Source organism: Petaurus breviceps, unplaced genomic scaffold (genome assembly GCF_028583685.1).
Source record: "Petaurus breviceps papuanus isolate PSGF00001 unplaced genomic scaffold, PetGlider_PUasm1.0 140, whole genome shotgun sequence".
NCBI classification, from domain to species: Eukaryota; Metazoa; Chordata; class Mammalia; order Diprotodontia; family Petauridae; genus Petaurus; species Petaurus breviceps.
Genome location: NW_027185698.1, coordinates 43,530,029 through 43,547,325, shown reverse-complemented (window position 1 = coordinate 43,547,325; position 17,297 = coordinate 43,530,029). Strand labels below are relative to the sequence as shown.

Genomic DNA, 17,297 nt, shown 5'->3' with positions numbered 1-17,297 from the left:
TGTGACCACTTCAGAGGATTCATTATTCTCACCTATTAAGACCTGGCCAAAAAGTCCTCTATTTGGTGTTTAATGCTCTTCAGAGCTTGACCCTATCCATCACTTCCCTCCATGCTCTCTGCAATTCAGATAAGCCAAGCTTTTTGTTGTTCCTGACCCATACATGACCCTTTGTTTCACAAAAAACACACTGACTATGACAATTGTTGGGCAGGAGACAGAGGAGACATGGAAATAACAAAGAGGGACTGCTAGCAGGTGTTCTAGCACAGGTTTACTCTTGATCCAGGCAGACAGGAAGACAGGAATGGAGTTATAATAAGGGGTTAAATAAGCTAGCTTACTTTATTCTAGTCTATTCTTCTCAAAGGGAATTGCTGATAATGGGAACACCAACTCCTACAGCATTCCCTAATCACCATTCTGGCAGGGGCGGACAAGAAAGGGAGGCAATTACCCCTATGTCTTAATGGGTCAGTCGAGACAGGCACAGCATTCCAGTTTGTGCACTTCCCTAAATCCCCTCAAGCCTCAATGGGGGCTGGTTGAGGCAGGTACATGAATTCCTCTATGCATTACCCAAATCACAAATCCCCCAAGCTTTGATGGGGACCAATCAAGGTACACATAGCAGTACACCATCATATTCCCACTTAATGAACAGTGCCCACTTGATTTATAGGGCAACAGACAAAGAAGGCATATTGCCAGCAATAGCCCTACAACTTTACCTTATCTCACCATTATATCTCACTGTGCAGTCACATTGGATATTTACAATTTTAAGCATTAATGTTTATATTATTTATCATTATATAACACTGTGCAAATATAGTAGAGATGTTTACAATTCATGAGCCTGGGAAATAGAGATTGCTATGGCCATGGATCCTGGGAAACTAGACTCTAAGAAAGAATAGCAAAAATCCACCTTACACACACACACACATACATGCACATGTACACACACACATGCACACACACGCACTTTCCATACACCCTTCATCTCCTGTCTTTATACCTTTGCACTGGCTGTTCCCCATGCCTGGAATGCACTTCCTCCTTACCTCTGCTTCTTGGAATCCTAATTTCTTCCAAGACCTAAATCAAGTAGAACCTTCTGCATGAGGCCTTTCCTGGTGCTTTCCCCTCCTCATCCACTTCAAGTAGGTGTTTAATTTATGCCAGTATATGTGCATGCTGTCCCCTTATTCTTGAGAGCAAAGGTTTCACTTTTGTATTTATATTCTCAATGCTTAGCATTGCCCTGACACAAAGCAAGCATTTAATTAATGTTTGCAGATTGATTGATTTTATTGATTGATTGAATGAGGCCAGAGAACTGGGGAGACAAATTGGGATCTTGTATCTTTTTTGTACATTTGCTGTATAAGGGAAAAACCAGTGTCACCTACAACTCTCCCCCAGTTCCCATGCTGGTCGCCTGCTACAATTGCCTTTAGTCTGTGGAGCTGGGCCATGAAACCCAGGACTCTTTTGCTGCCACTGTGAACACTAAGCCAACACCCTGCTTCCAGTGAATAAGCTGCTCCAGCTTTCTGGCAGAAAATGGCAGCAAGAGGCTCTACGTGAGTGCTTCCCTAGAAGACACATGGGAGAATTTAGTAGTGTTGGAAGAAAGGTGGTGTGAATGAAGGTGGTTTGGTTTAATATTGTGTAACTCCTCCCTTCTGTCCCAGCCCCAACCCCTTATGGGCTTGGTTATCCCCAGTTGGACACTATGATGTCCAACTATGGATACTATGGAGGTAGAAGGAGATGAGACTCTTGAATGGTTAAGAGACAGAAGAGAGCAGAAGAGAGGGAGAAAGAAGAGAGCATGAGAAAGGAGAGACAGGGTGAAAGGGGGAGAGAGAGACAGAGAGAGAGAAGAAAGAACAGAAGCAGAGAAATGAGGAAAGGAGAAGCAAGGCATGGACTTTGAATGGTGAATACGAGATCCCTGGAAGCCACAAGCATGGGAAGGAAAGCTGACACCCTAACATATATCTTAATTCTCAGCATTTGTATCCTGGGATACTTCTAAGGGTAGACTCCTTGGGTGAGATATCCATCTCTCTCCAAGGTCATGGAGACAGTTAGGTCACAGGGCCCCCTAACCCTTATGTATTGTTACCTAAAATAATATATATGGCTTTCCTGACCACTATTTGGCTTGCTTGCCTTGATAAATGTTTGCTTACTATTTATGATTATTTTAATATAATACACATATGGTGGGAGAAGCAAAACTGACTGAGATCAAACTACCTGTTTTCTTTCAAGTCTGGCATAGAACTATTTTCCCCTAGTGGCCTTCCCGGTAGAGGCAGGCATGAAAGATAGTAATTTGGAGTGACCAGGAAAAGTGGCTTTTACCTTGAAGCCCAAATGAATCATTCCCCTAGACTTCAAGCATCTGCTTTTTAACACATAGATATAATACCAAAATGATACCCCTTTTGAATAGAGGAAAGTAAAGGATGAAGTCTTCATTCTCATGTCTCATGATTAATTGTAGCACAGTCAGGTAGAGCCAGAGGGCACAGCAGTGGACTGAGATAGTCCATTCGCCCTCGAGTGTTGTGGACCTGGGAGTGGCCAACTGGGGGCTGTGTTAGGGCGCTACAAGTGAATCAGGAAGATTATTACTCTAGCTAGCATCTTGTACCAGATGTATTCAATTCAATTCCATAAACATTTATTAAATGCCTAACTGATTCCAGGCAGTGTGCCAGATGATGGGGATAAAAATAGAAAAATGAAATATGCAAGACAAGAAAATATCTCACCCACCAAGTCCTAGGGCTCAGCCCAAGTTCCAGCAGGAGAGGGGTGAAAAGGATGATCAGAGTACATATGGCACGATTTGGAAATGACCGGGAAGGGATTGATAGGGCAGACGGCTCCAGGAAGCTTTCTCTGTCAAGCCCTTTATAGAAAGGGCATCTATAAATGCATTGTGCTATTATTGTTAATGATAATAAACCCAATTATTATTGGCACATGGGACACATCACCTGGTTTACACCCAAAATAATGTGACATTATGCAAATCTGGTGCTCTTACACTGTTTGTTAATATGGAATATTAAGGACAGACACAGGGCATCACAAAACCGGATACAGAAAGTTTTCAGCCCAGTTACAAATACTCCTCTCATTGCCTGAGGATTTCTCCTCTCTGGCAGCAGACTCACTCATAGGCCACACCTGTTGCCAGTCACCCCAGGCCTCAGGAGCCCTCCTCCCCTCTGAACTTACCCTGTGTTTGTTTGACCCTCTGACTAGGTCTTGTTCTCCAAGTGTTCCATGAGTGAGAATCTGGTCTCCTTCACTGACAGTGAATGTCCCCAGGACTGAGTTTACTCCACATCTGATTACACCAGACTTTGAGCGACCTGAGAAGGAGGAGATCTGTTCCCCTTCCTGTTTCCCACCTCAGGGCAGAGCACCAGGGAGTAGAGGAAACTGGCTCGTGAGGTATTAGTAGGTGATTAATTAGGAGAGAGAAAACTCTGAGCTCTCAGTGACTGACCAGTCACCCAAACCACAGTAAATATGTGAGCATGTGTGGGCTTGTATGCTTGTACTAGCCTTTCATCTGCCACCAGGTTTCCCTCCTCTGGGCTTTTTCATGCCTCCTTCCCTTCCCACCTTCTTTTCATATGCCCATTTTCCCTATTAGTTCCTGAAGGACAGGGACTGTATTTTGTCTCTTTTTGTATCCCCAACCCTTAGTGTAGTGCCTGACACATAGACTGTGTATGTGTTTACTTGGGTACTTGTGTGTATGTGTGTGCATATGCCTGCATATGTGCATGTGATGGCTGTTAGAGTGCCTGTGTTTGTGATTATATTTCTGAGTATGTTCTGCCTACAGGAGTGTGGGCTTACGAGTCCCTCCCATTGCACTGGGCAAGCAAAGCCAGGAATATTTGTGCTGGGGCAAATATTAAAAGCACCCCAAGGACAACTGACATAAAAGGTGCCCTCTTGGGGGTAGAGGAAGAGGTAGGAAAGAAGGAAGACGCTACCTTAGGAGGGGGGGAGGTAGAGAGGCTGTGGCACTGGTCCTTGTGGCCAGATACCCTGAGATGGCCAGAGACCATTACAAGAGAGGCTACCTCAGGGACAGAAAGTAGGCCTTTTTTTTTTTTTAAAACTAATTATTATGAGGAGGTGCTAAGGTCACTCATGTCTTCACACTCAGCATCTGAGAGGCCTGCTTAGGTTGTAGGGAAATAGAACAAAAAATTATATAACAAACAAGATGTTTTGGGGGAAGGGACTGATGAAAGGCTTAGAGATGCTCCCCCCACCCCAAACAACTACTACCACCATCATGAGTCTACAATGGCTAGAGCTGGAAGAAACCTTCAGAACCATCCATCTCAACTCCTTCCTTTGACAGAGGACAAGACCCAAGGACCCAGAAATAGGAAGTGATTTACCTAAGGACACAGAGGAAGGACCACTGGTCTCTGACTGAAACTGAGGCTGAGCTGAAGTGGCCTCAGATTTGAGCCCAAGTCTCAGAGACTTGGGATGGCTAGGAACCTTATGGACCTTAGAGACCCACCTTGTCCAAATCCCCTCATTATTTATTTATTTATTTGTTGCTTTTTGGAGAGGGGAAGGTAGGGCAATTAGGGTTAAGTGACTTGCCCAAGGTCACAAGGCTAGTTTTGTGTTAAATGTCTGAGGTCAAATTTGAACTCAGGTCCTCCTGACTCCACGGCCAGTGCTTTATTCATTGTGCCACCCAGCCACCCCTTTCCTTTTTTTCGCTTTTTAAACCCCCTCATTTTACAGAGGAGGAAACAGAAGCTAGGGTCAACTGACTAGGGTCAGTGTTCAAGCCAGGACTAGAACTCAGTTCTCCTTTCTACCCATCTAGCATTCTTTCAGTCAGCCAAATGGTATGTTACTAGGGGGCACAGGCCCTGTCATAGCACCTGTCCCTGGTCTCATGATTCTGGAGGAGCAGCTGAGTGACAAGGAAGGGCCCTTCCTTATCAGAGGTGCACTCTGGCCACAGTTTCACCCACTCCAAGCAGAGCAGCCCAGCAGCCTCTTTTAGGAGGAATAAGGGCCTGAGCCATTTCTAATTTAGGAAGATCACACTTTCCATATCCCATCATCCTAGGCTGCTGCTGCCTGCACTAACCCAGCCAGGGTGAAAGCTCCTTCCCCAGGCCTAGGCAAAGCCAGAACTCATTTCACTATAGCCTGTGCCCTCTCTCCCCTCTCTTTAGGGGAATTAATGTCAGGGCCAGAGCTGAATTTGAGCTACTTTCTCACAGCATCTGGTTCCAGGCCATCCTGGTACCAGCTCAGACCAGACACAGCTCTGCTCTGCTAGTACTGGCCTCCACCCCGCCCCCCATCCCTACTTTCTTCCTTAGAGGACTACAACAAATAAAATAAGTCCTGGCTCTCTAAATTTCACACCCTAGGGAAAGCTCAAGTTACCCTCTCCTAGTTGTGCCTTAGATCCTCTGTAGTCCACAAGTTGGTCGGGGGCTCAGAGCTGATAGGCTCATTGTTTTGTTTCATTTGCTGTGATTCCTTCAGGAGCTCAAGGCCCCATCCTCAATAATATTGCATAGTAAGTAAAATTTGTCTTGGGAGCGCCCCACCAGCCTGTCCATCCTGTCCTCCCTTCTTCACTCTCTGTTCCCTAGGCCTCTTACTTTCTCCCTCTTTCCTCCCCCCTCTAGGTCCCTAGGGCTCCCCAGACTGTAATCAGGAAGTACTTAGAACTCTTACCTCTAGCTCCCTTTCCCCAGGACTGATTTCAGCTTCAGTTCTCCCCAAGAGGAGAGATGATCTGGTCCCTTGAGAAGGTATTCCAAGTCTGTTAAGGAGGTGTTTTCTTGAGTGAGGAGGGGTGGAGAGGGCAAATAGAAGACCCTGAATTAGTATGGGGTGGTGAGTGTTGGGGGTTAAAGGAGGCTATTTCCTAGGAATCCTGAAATGATGATGATGGTGGTGATGGTGGTTGTTATGATGATAGCTACTCATAGCTAGCTTTTATATAGAACTCTAAGGTTTACAAATCTAATTTGATTCCCACAACAAACTTTTGAGGTAGCTGCCGTTATTATTATTATCCCTGCTTTAGAGATGAGGAAACCAAAGTTGAACAGTTAAGTGACTTGCCTAGGATCACACAGTGTCTGAGGTGGGATTTGAACTCAGGTCTTCCTGACTCTGAGACAAGCACTCTGATACATCTAAGTGGAATGTGTAGCTGAAAGAACAATGATATCAAAGTCAGAAAATCTCAGTTAAATCCCGTGATCAGAAGCAAAATCACTTCTCTAAGATTTTTGATAATCTCCTGCTGATTCCAGGGCAGATGGCATGGCGAGGGCTTCCCTCTCCAGATGGTAGAGAGGCCTGGCAGAGGAAGCTTCTCAAAAGTAGGAACAACTTCATTTTTGTCTCTATATCCCCAGTGCCTTGTAGAGTGCTGGACAAACAGTAGGTGCTTAGTAAATGTTTGTTGATTGATTGATGACAGCCACAGGGCCCTCTGGTGGCAGCAGGGAAGTGCTATTTAATATTTTCTTTAATATCTAATTTTAATTTGTTTAGATATTTAATGCATTTATTTTTATTACCATTTAGTAAATCAAATAATGTCATCTATGATGTAATGAAATACAAGTGTCACTTACTTAACAAACTAAATAATATCCATTATCTAATAAATACTATTTATAAGGTTTTATACATTTTAAAAAAGTTTTAATGAATTTTATATATTTATAAGTTGAATAATGGGGGCGGCTAGGTGGTGCAGTGAATAGAATACCGGCCCTGGAGTCAGGAGGACCTGGGTTCTGATCCACCTTCAGACACTTAACACAAAAACTAGCTGTGTGATGCTGGGCAAGTCACTTAACCCCAACTGCCCTCCAAAAAGCAAAAAAAAAAAAAAAAAGTTAAATAATGCATATTATTTATTATTTAATTAAAATTCATTAAGTAAGCTTAATAAATAAATTATTCAATGAATCCCCCAGCAGCATACTAACAGAAGGAAATGTCCCCACCTCCCCCTTTGAGAAAGTGGGCCTCATTGGATTGTCCAGATCTGGAGTAAAACTCCCTCTACCTTGTGTTTACTTCCAGCTCTGCTAGTCCTGGGCACTATCTTCTTCATGCAGCCTAAGAATCACATTCACTATTTGGCTATTATCACAACGAAGTCCATTATAATTTTTAACATTTTCTTCAGATGACTTGCTGGCCTCCACCTTATAGCTGGGAAGGGAATGCTTTGAACTCTAGTATGAGACTCATCATTTGTCCCTATTGATTCGGCCCACTATCCCAGCTAGCCTGGCCTTTTTGAGATTGCTCATTCTGTGCGTTGGCTGTTTCACCCGGGTCTGCATCATATACAGACTTGGCAAGTATGCCATCTACGGCTTCATCCAAGTCAATGGTAAGAAGGTGAAATGGCACAGATCCCTGGGGTACTCTATTGGAGACAACTTTCCAAGCTGACATAGAACTAGTAATTACTATTCTTTTCCATTCAACGAATTCCAAATCTATTTAACGATATGAGCTATGTAGCCCACTTCTCTCAGAATTGTCCACAAAATTAGCGTGAGAGCTTTTAACAAAATCTCGGTAGCCTCCATGTGTTGTCTAGTATCCCAGACAATAAAAGAAACATAGTGGGACGTGACCTGTTCTCCATAGTGGTATGATGGCTCTTTGCAATCACTGCTTCCATTTCTAAATGCTCACTCATCAGGCCTTTGGTTACATGCTATAGAATTTTGCCAGGAATCCAAGATCATGGAATTAAAGTTTGCAGATTCCATTCTCTTCCCTTGCAACACATGCCCATCACTGCTTTATTCAATAATATGTCCATTTTCACTTTGAATGGCAAACAGTTGCATTTCTTTCCTAGCAGAAGGAATAAGAGGGGGCAGCGGTGGTGGTGTGGTAAAAAGGACATGGGGTTGGGAGAGAGTACACTCAGTCTAAGTCCTGCCTCTCATTGACTCATGGTATGACTCTATATAGGCAAGTCACCACCAGGTGCCACCAGTATAGTCTCCGAGCAGAAGGATTTCCTCTGCAAAATGGAGCCGTAGGATTGAAACTGTGAGTACCCTTAGACACCATCTAGGCCAAGGTTAGACTTTACATTCACAGCTGTGTCATATTTATCTTTGCTCTAGACTCAGCTGCATGAGGGTTCACGCATCTTACGCTCTTGACTCCAAATCCCACCTTGCCACGGTACTATCTCCTCTATATATTTACTCTGAGAATCAAATAAACTTATATGTTCTTATTAATAGCAGCATTCCAGGGAGTGTTGTTATTAACAGTGTTTTCTTCATCTCCAAGTCCATGTGCACTCAAGCATATTGTGGGGTGAGCCACTTGAGTATAGAAGTAGTCAGAATTTTAGTGTACTTCATACCAAATATCTGTCTCAGTATTTCTAGGTATAGAACATAAGTTCTTTTCAGACAGTGACTGTTCCATTCTTGGTTTTGTATGCTGGGTGCCAAGCACTACCCTCTGTAGACAGTGGGATTAATGCTTGTTTTGTTGAATGGAATGACTAGAATTTAGCTAATGACACAGGTTCCTTACAGAACCTGATTTAAACTGAAAGAAGGATTAGATTTCCTCCACATGGCTTTGTTGAGGAATGAGAACCAATCTTTGAGGCCCAGGGCCCTGAAACTTCCCAAGTGCCATTAGAAAGAGAATTCTTCACCTGGAGGTCTGTGAATTTGTGTGTGTGTGTGTGTTTTTTAATAATTTGATAACTGTTTCAGTATTCTTGATTTTCTCTGAAACCATATTTTACACATTTGAAAACATCATTGGGAGAACAGGTTCATAGACTTTGCCAAACTGCCAATGACATGATACATAAAAATAGTTAAGAACCCTTGGGCACTAAAATATCTCCTGCAGACCTTGATGTAAATAAAACTAGGCATGAGATAGCTAGGGAAACAAGGTAAGGGGGATATAAACCTAGGAAGAAATCAGATAAAAGAAAAAAAGAGAAAGAAATAAATACAAAAATTGTCCAGCACAGACATATGAGGTATAAAAATTTGTATTTATATTACAATGAAAGACAGATACAACACAATACCTTTGGTGGGAGCTGCAGGCAGCAGCAAGCACCAGGAACGTGTGTACAAATGAATCTTTACAATATAATACACATCTTGCCACCTACAAAGCGTTCCTTTTCAGGTACATATTCAAAATATCTCTGGCACAGAACCTGCCCAGGGCACCTCAAGAAATTGCCAGTCAAGTGATTCCCTCTTCCCCCTTCCCCCACTCCACACAGCACCTCTGGTGTGGCTCCTTGCTCAACACGGCCATCTCTCCACAGAAGCCTCAATCTTCATACTCTAGGAGAGGGTGTAGCTTTGGAGGATGAAGGACTGTAGGTCTAGAGCCCTTCACATGGGTGTGGGGTGGGGGTCAGCAAGGGTGTCCTTAGAGAAAGCTAACTCACTAACCAAACTAGCCAAAGGGGGTCTCTTGAGAGTTTCCACTCCCAGGCCTCCTGTCTCCATTGGCATTTTTTTTAGGGACCTGCCTGGGAGGTGATTTTCTGTCTCTCTCACATAGAAACCCAAGATTCTGGAGCTAGAAGGACCCTCGGAATTAATCTAATACAACCTGGATGGGCACACACCAGCCACTAACTTTCTTTGGCCCTAGACCCTACTTCCCTTTGTAAGAAGGGGAGCAAGAAAAAGAAGCCCAGAGACATTAGTGCAACAAACTAGATTTTACTGTGACCAGGAACCTCCTTAAAAAAGGGACCACACTGTTCTAAGCAAGACTCACTTTCCTCTCCCCTATCCTGGTAGGAAAAGATGGAAAAAGATGAGTCCTATATTACCACACTAATAGACTCCAAAATCCACTTTGGGGAAAGGTTCCCTAAAGAAGGCCATATCTGAGGCCCCTTCCTTCATTGATGTCTGAGATCCAGATGGCCGTGTGCTGGCAATTGCCCTCCTGATTGGATGACTGGGGGTATTTCTATTTTATCCAGAGAAAACATTTTGGAAGAAGACAATAGTAGGTGGCTCCTAAGGAAAACAGAAAATGGAACACTGAGTAAGTACAGACCATGCTCAGGGCAGTGAGACTTGCCTCGGGGCACTGTCTGCTCAGCCTCCTTGTTCACTGTATGCCCAGGCCTCCTTTCACAGAGAGGTGAGCATGGGAGGGTCTTAATTTCTCTGTGTTCTTACACATGGCTCTGTATTATGATTCACTGATTAAGATAAATGGGTTTGGTAAAAAATGATCAGAAGGAAAAAAAATTTAATTGCAGTCATGATTCATGATCAAATCTGAAAACTGTGTCCTGAGCACCTGTAAATTTCATTGAAATGAGTCTGCAACCATGCTGCATAAAAAAAAAAAAACTTTTCAGAGAGGCTGGGGGGCTATGCGGACAGTCACTCCCAGGGTCACCTTGTCTATTCCTAGCATTTGTGCAAACGGCAATTTTTCAAAGTCTACTCATTTCCAGAGTGTTAAATGAAGGATGGATGGCTTGGGCTGTGTAACCCCAAAGCCCTTGTAGCCAATGGGGCTTCCTCTCCTGTTCTGGTAAACCCAGCTAGTGACAGACCCTGGGACAAAAGTGTCCTGGTGGAATTAAACTGCCTTATTTGAAGCCAGGCCACCCTTCCCACAGGCAATCCCTGTTTCTCGGTACCAGGATGGCAGAAAAGGACAAAGGGTCATAAGATTTTCAAACTTCGAGGTCATGGAGTCCTCAGTTTTACAGATGAGACAGCTAACGCCCAGAAATGGAAAGAGTTTCCCAAAGTCACACAATTATTAAGTGGTAGACAACACTTGCAAATATGGGCAAAGGCAAGAGAGTGTGTGATCAGATACATTCACTTTCTAAATGCCAGACTAACGTATTCCTTTATAATAAAAATTATTTCTAGAAAATCCTAAACCCAACAAGACAAAGAAGAGTGACTTCTGAAAGCCACACCTCCCCCATACCATCACTAAGCAAAAATGTTAGTAATCTATAGAACAAAGAAACTGAGGGAAATCCCAGTTGCCAAATTACAGTGAGGCAGGGGGATTGCCCAAATTGATGACTGGCTTCCAAAAAGGGAAAAACAATTTGTGCTCCTCATTGCTGTGCCCTGCTATGACCTGGTGGCTCCAGGATGGGCTGTGGATTAAGTAGCTTTGGGATTCTCACTCTTTGGGAACCAGTTGGGGATTAAAAGAGAAATGAGTAGAAGTAGAGACACACTCTCACACTTCTGTCTTCTGGACTTGGCAGTATTTGTGAAAGTATCGACAAAGTCAGGACAACTGGGTTTTGCAAGATCTCCCCAAATTAGCATCTACATGTTCTTGCTGGGGTCAGAGGGCATGTGTGTAGAAGAGACACGGAGAAGAGACTTTTTCAAATTGGCATTCAATGACAATCACATTCTTTTTTTTTAATCTTACCCATCCCTCTGTTAATTTAAAAATTGTCATTTACTAGCAGGTTCTGTGCAAGAGGGTCTCAGGAAAGGAAACACTTTACAATTCAGGAGCATGCTCATTATAGAACGAATGAACAGCTGATCCGAACCTCACTGTGGATGACCCGCCTAACCGTGTTGTGTGTTACTTAAAGTAAACTCACGATTTTGTTTCCATGATTTGGAAATTAGTTATAGAGGCACCAAAGGAAGTAGTAAAGTTTTGCTGTTTCTCAGCTACCCACAATATAAGTCTATTGCTGTGTATTTTTCCCCCCGACAAACGAGGATTTTAGTCATCTGCAAGGTATATTGAACATAATACCAAAACCTGCATCACAGAAAAGGTTAATGGTTTTCAGAATCAGCTGCCAAAGTTGATGACCCAGAGCCCTTCTCTGCCCCCACCCCGAGCTGATGGAAGGGGTGCCTGTGAGTCAGGTTACATAACTCAAAGGGGACCTTTTCCTTGTTAGCAAGATTCCCCACTGTGGTAAAGAGCGTAACAAGGCACCCCCCTCAAAAAAAAAAAAAGCTGCCATAAAATGTCTTCAGGTTTCTACATCCTGTACTGTAAAAGCAATGAGAGGACACGTGCATTGGGTGCTGAATGAACAGTTGGGTCTTTGTCTGAGGACTGAGGGTCGGTATTGTAAAGATTGCTCAAATACTACAAAAAAATAAATCCCAGATGGCAGCACCGTGACAGGTTCTAGGATGTGATACAGTACAGTGACGTGCTCTTGTTTCAGAAGCCAATGAGTTTCTGTCTCACAGAGATCCCAGCTTTATAAGCCACTCCTATAACTGGGCTGTGTGTGCGTTTAAGAAAAGGAGCTAGAAAGGGAGCCTTCATCTCCCTCCCATTCCACCACCCCCATTCCAAAGGGATGCAGGAGAAGAGGAAGAGGCCCCCAGTTCTGGCTAATTCCTGGGAAGGGATATTGAGGGAGACCTGACCCACTCACATGGAGGACCACAGAGGAAACCACTTACTCACTTGGCCAGGCTTCAATGTCTTCTGAACAACGCAAAGAGAGGGACACACACAGTCACCAAGGCACGATATGACAACGGTGAAGAGTCCCTGGGACTCCGGGTCTGTACCACTCCCTCCCAATGCAAGGAAATGAGAACATTTAGGAAAATATAATACAAAATCTCTTACAGGAAATATAGACTACACTTGCTAAAACCACTTATCTAAAAGTGTTTATAGCCATTTTCTTTCTTTTTTTTGTTTTTGGTTTTTTTTTGGTTTTTGTTTTTTTTTTTTTGAAAAGACCTTCTCTAATACTAATGCAAAGACTGGTCCATTTTTTCTTACCCAGCAAGCCAAGGCCTAATGACTTCACTAAGCAGAATTTGTATTAAAAAATACATCTTCATAGTATTGCTACAACATGGGTAAATACGTTCAGAAAAGCTGGACAAATGTTATATAAGTTGGGTTGTTTTAAAGCATAACTTTTTTTTTTTTGCATTTTTTTAAGAGGAGAAAAATGCTGTTACATGGTGTGCAAAAGAAGAAAACTGATTTACTCGTCCTCTAACAGAATACTGGAAATATAGCTGGGCCTTTCCCACCAAAAGTAGTGGCTGCTGAAAAAAAAAAAAAGGCAAAGAGAAGGGGCCTCCCCAATCATCCCCAGGCCTCTGTCTCCAAGAGCCGGCACTAACATGGAGTCTCCAAACTCTGGAGGATTAGCTGAGAGCCATGAAAGGAAGGAAGTGGGGCTGCTCCCTGGTGGTCTCCTTGGGAGCTCACTCACGAGGCCACCCTGCCCCGCCGACCAGACAAAAAGAGAGCTTTGCTGCCATCAGGATGCTGACCGTGAAAAGCCAAAGGCAACTCAACATCCCTCATGAAGTCATTCTTGAACCTGGCTTTCCATCCACCCAGTCTGAAGCACAGTGGTCACTAGTTAATAAGGGAGAGATCTCAGAGCAAACTTTGTTTCAGAGAGTGATTGAAAGTAAGGTAGGGTTATGGGGAGGGGGGCTCTGCCTCTCAAAACTGTGGGAAGAGTTTCTACTACATAGTTTTAAGTTGGCCATTACCCATTCCTCATTTCTCAAGGGCAAACAAAGCTTCCAGAACACTAATAGGCTGGGAGGTGCTGCTGGGGCACCTTCTCCTCCCCCAGGGAGAAGCTGGCCCACAATCCCAACATCAAATTCAGTCATTTTTCAAGATTTCCAAGGGGTCTCTCTCTCTCTCTCTCTCTCTTTCTCTCTCTCTCGGTTTCTTTCATTCTCCTGATTTTTGGTTTGCTTTTGATTTCTTATTAAACTTCTTACACCATCATGCGTGTTTCCAGCAATTACATTTAATACTTCTTCAATGGAATGATTATGACTTTAAAAAAAAAATTATAGTTACAGCTACATCAAGCTAACTTTAAGTCACAACTGTACCTAACCACGGATCTCTGCAGTAAAAACCGGGGTTGACAAGAGCTACTTGGTGTGGTCCCAGGGCAAGGAACCAAGGGTTCAAAGCCCCCGCTTCTTCAGCAGAGGCCAGTGGTTGGAGTTTCCTGGGAGAGCCGCAGTGGACACGGTGGAATCGGTCATCGGTCTAAGTGCTTCAGTTGGATGCTCCGGAGGTGGACGGGGTCGGGGGGTGCTCGCTCGGGCCCTACGAGAGCCGGCCCGACAGTCTGCGGGAGTGGGAGTAGCTGCTATCACTGGAGCCGCTGCCCAAACTGTAGTGGTCATCGGCATCACTGGCACTCCCAACACTGTCCATTTCCCCTGGGGTGAACTCCATTCCTTCAATGTCCACTTCTGTGTAGGAAGAGAGAGTCACATGTTCACAGGCTTGAAAGCAGAAAGAGGTCTTAGAAGACACAGGATCACAGGATTTAGAGCAGAAACTCCCAAGATTATCTAGACTGAATTTCTCATTTTGCAGATGAAGAAAACGAGGCCCATAAAGAAAAATGAGGCCCATAAAAGTTAAGTGACTGGTCTAAAGTCACCTGGTTCATCATCATAGTATTTAGAACTAACCAGATGTGACTTTAGAGATCCCTCTCATCTAAGAAGCCTATTTTACATATGAGGAAGGCCTGTGGGGGTAAGGTGACTTATCAGACAGGTAGTAAGCAGCCATGATGGGAGGGACCCAGCTCCAATGGCTCTAAAACCAGGGCTCCATCCACCTTTTCTTTCAGGCCACTATCTCAAGAAGGGGTATTCCCAACTGAAAAGCCTGCCCTAGCCTTCCCTGACTCATCCTTGCACCAATTCTAGCCTCCCGCCTAAGATTCTGCCCATTTGATGGAGGCCAGGCTGGGCCCAATTAGTTTGGAGCCTAGAGTGACTCCAGATCACTCCCAGAATAGCAACTGGGAACAAGTAGCCTTACTCTAGGGAGGGAGTCATTTTAGAGAACCAGACAGCCTGTAAGGACATCCACAACATAAAGAGAGGTACTCCTTAGTGCAGTGGTTCTCCAAGTATGGTGAGACCCTTTCAGGGAGCCCATGAGGTCAAAACTATTTTCATAATAATACTAAGATGTCTTAATATCTAATATAGTAAATGTCAATGAACAACCTACATAAACAAAAGCTCTTCAGGGAAAGGGAAGATCCTTAATAATTTTTAAGAGTATGAAGGGGTTCAGAGACCAAAAAGTTTGAGAATCACTGGCTTAGTGGGAAGGATACCTGACTGAAAGGTTGTGGGGTGGGGAAGGTGCACCAGAAAATATGGGTTCAAGCCACGGCTCCGCCACTTATTAGCTGCATGACCTTTGTCAAATTCCTCTCTCCCTGACATTCACTGGGGATGACACCTGCCCTGCCTCCCTCATGGACTCGTTGTGGCCAACGTGTTTCAGAAACCTTCAAGTTACACACCATTATCATTCAGCTGGGTGCCTGCCAAAAACTAGCTGTGAACCTTCCAAGGAGCCCTGAGAAGGAGCTCAGCAGAAGAGATCTCGGGATGACTGTGAGGGTTATCAGCACACAGGAAGGCAGTGTGGCCGAGGGGATTTAGTCAGGAAGACCCCAATCCAAGAAGCTTCGTGACAGGGTGACCCTGGGCCAGTCACACTCTCAGTGTCTGGGCAAGTCTCGTCCGTCAGAGGATACTGGCAATTACACTCATGCAATCACAGGTCGAGGGGAAGGCAATCAGCCGAGACCACAGGGGAGGGGACTTCCTGCCCCACCCAGCAAGGCGCCTTTTCTACCAGAACTCAGTGCAGGCTGTCGAGGGAAGGCCCCAGTCTATGCGGCGTCACACACACACTGACCTTGCTCCGAGTCTGTGGAGATGGTTGAGCCGGTGCTGTCAGTGCGCACGCGCTCTGTGCCCTGCACCGAGAGCTGCTCCAGGCGACGTTTGAGGTAGCGATGCTCACGCTGCAACTGTTCCTTCACGTTCAGGGCTTTCCGGTCCTGTTCTTCCAATTTCTGAGGGAGGTAGAACAGGGTGGGGGAGGGGGGAAGGAGGAGAGGACCAGAAGAGGGAAGAAATGAAAGGATAAAGGTCAGCTGAGGCACAGGGCTGGATTGTGACACTCCCACCTACCTCAAACTCAAAGCCTGCCTCACAAGCACAAGGCCAGGCCAAGCCCTAGACTCAGGGACCTCACTTGGGTTTCCCCCAATCACCAGGAAATTACTGGGCCCAGGGATGTCTTGCAGCGAAGCATGACTTCTATGAAGACCACAGAAAGCTGACTCGAAGTACCACAGAGACCAGATGGTTTTCCCAGATGAGACCCACCCATAATACCCTGCAACAGCCTAGAAACTTCATCATCACCATCACCAAAAACAGATTCTCATTTAATACTCAAGAACCCATCTCCTCCACCTTCTCTATCCCCACCATGGGTAAAAATATGGATGATTTCTACCTTGCACAATCTCTTCCTTGTCTCCTACCCTCACACAGCCCATTCTCCTCGTCATAAGCCTGGACATTAAGGATTCACAATGAGGTCTAGTTATGTCCTCTTCTCCATTCCCACCCAAAGACCTGGGTTTACCAAGTCAACATTTGCAATCAACTGGGTCTCCTCTACCTTGTCAGAACAAAGAAGTGAGACTTAGGAGTGAGAGGAAAGGGGAGAAAAGAAGAGGGAAGAAGTGAATGGAAGTCGGATTTTGGCAGATCATTTCCCAGACAACAGAGGAGTACAGATGTCATTGACATTAGGACATTGACTGGAATCAGATATAACAAAGAAAAGGCAGGAAAGCCAGAGTTCAAATAAAGCTCCATTCATGAGTCTCTAGAGAAAAAGCCCAAAGAATCATAAACTCCCTGAAGGTAGGGACTTCTGGTATGTTAGCACAGCACCTTGTCCAAGGTAAATGTTTAACAGATGTTTGTTAAATGCAAAGTTTGTTATGCAAATATGTTAGTTAAGTACAAATGTTTGTTAAATGCAAGCAGCACAGAGAACTGAGGTTTAATTGAGTGTAATAGACATATCAGGGAGAGGCCACTGGGACAAATGACGGTGCTCAAAGAAACCCCAATACCAGCTCTCAATTCTGGAATTCCTTCAGGCCACCACTCCATATTGTTGAGATTCCTTTGACCCTGACACTGTCATGAGAGAATATTGCATGCTTCAAAGACTATTTAAAATAATCTGCCCCGCCCCCCCAGCCCAGTCCATACCTTACAAACAGGGAAATGAGAGCCCAGAAACAGAGGAAGTGATTTGTCAAAGGTCACACAGTGAATGTTCTCTCACCTTTTCCTCTCTGATTTATGTCATTTGCAAGC

The 17,297-nt window shown here is 44.4% G+C and overlaps 1 protein-coding gene across 1 annotated transcript in view; it reads right to left on the bottom strand.

Annotated features, from left to right (window-relative positions):
- Window positions 1-9,099: 9,099 nt before the first annotated feature.
- MXD4 (MAX dimerization protein 4) overlaps window positions 9,100-17,297 on the bottom strand; it is a gene marked incomplete at its 5' end in the record, with an annotated part of 54,325 nt that continues 46,127 nt past the window's right edge. Inside the window, 2 exons of the mRNA XM_069073312.1 lie at window positions 9,100-14,327; window positions 15,808-15,967. Of these exons, the coding sequence (XP_068929413.1) occupies window positions 14,179-14,327; window positions 15,808-15,967 (309 nt within the window). The remainder of the gene's footprint in view (window positions 14,328-15,807; window positions 15,968-17,297) is intronic.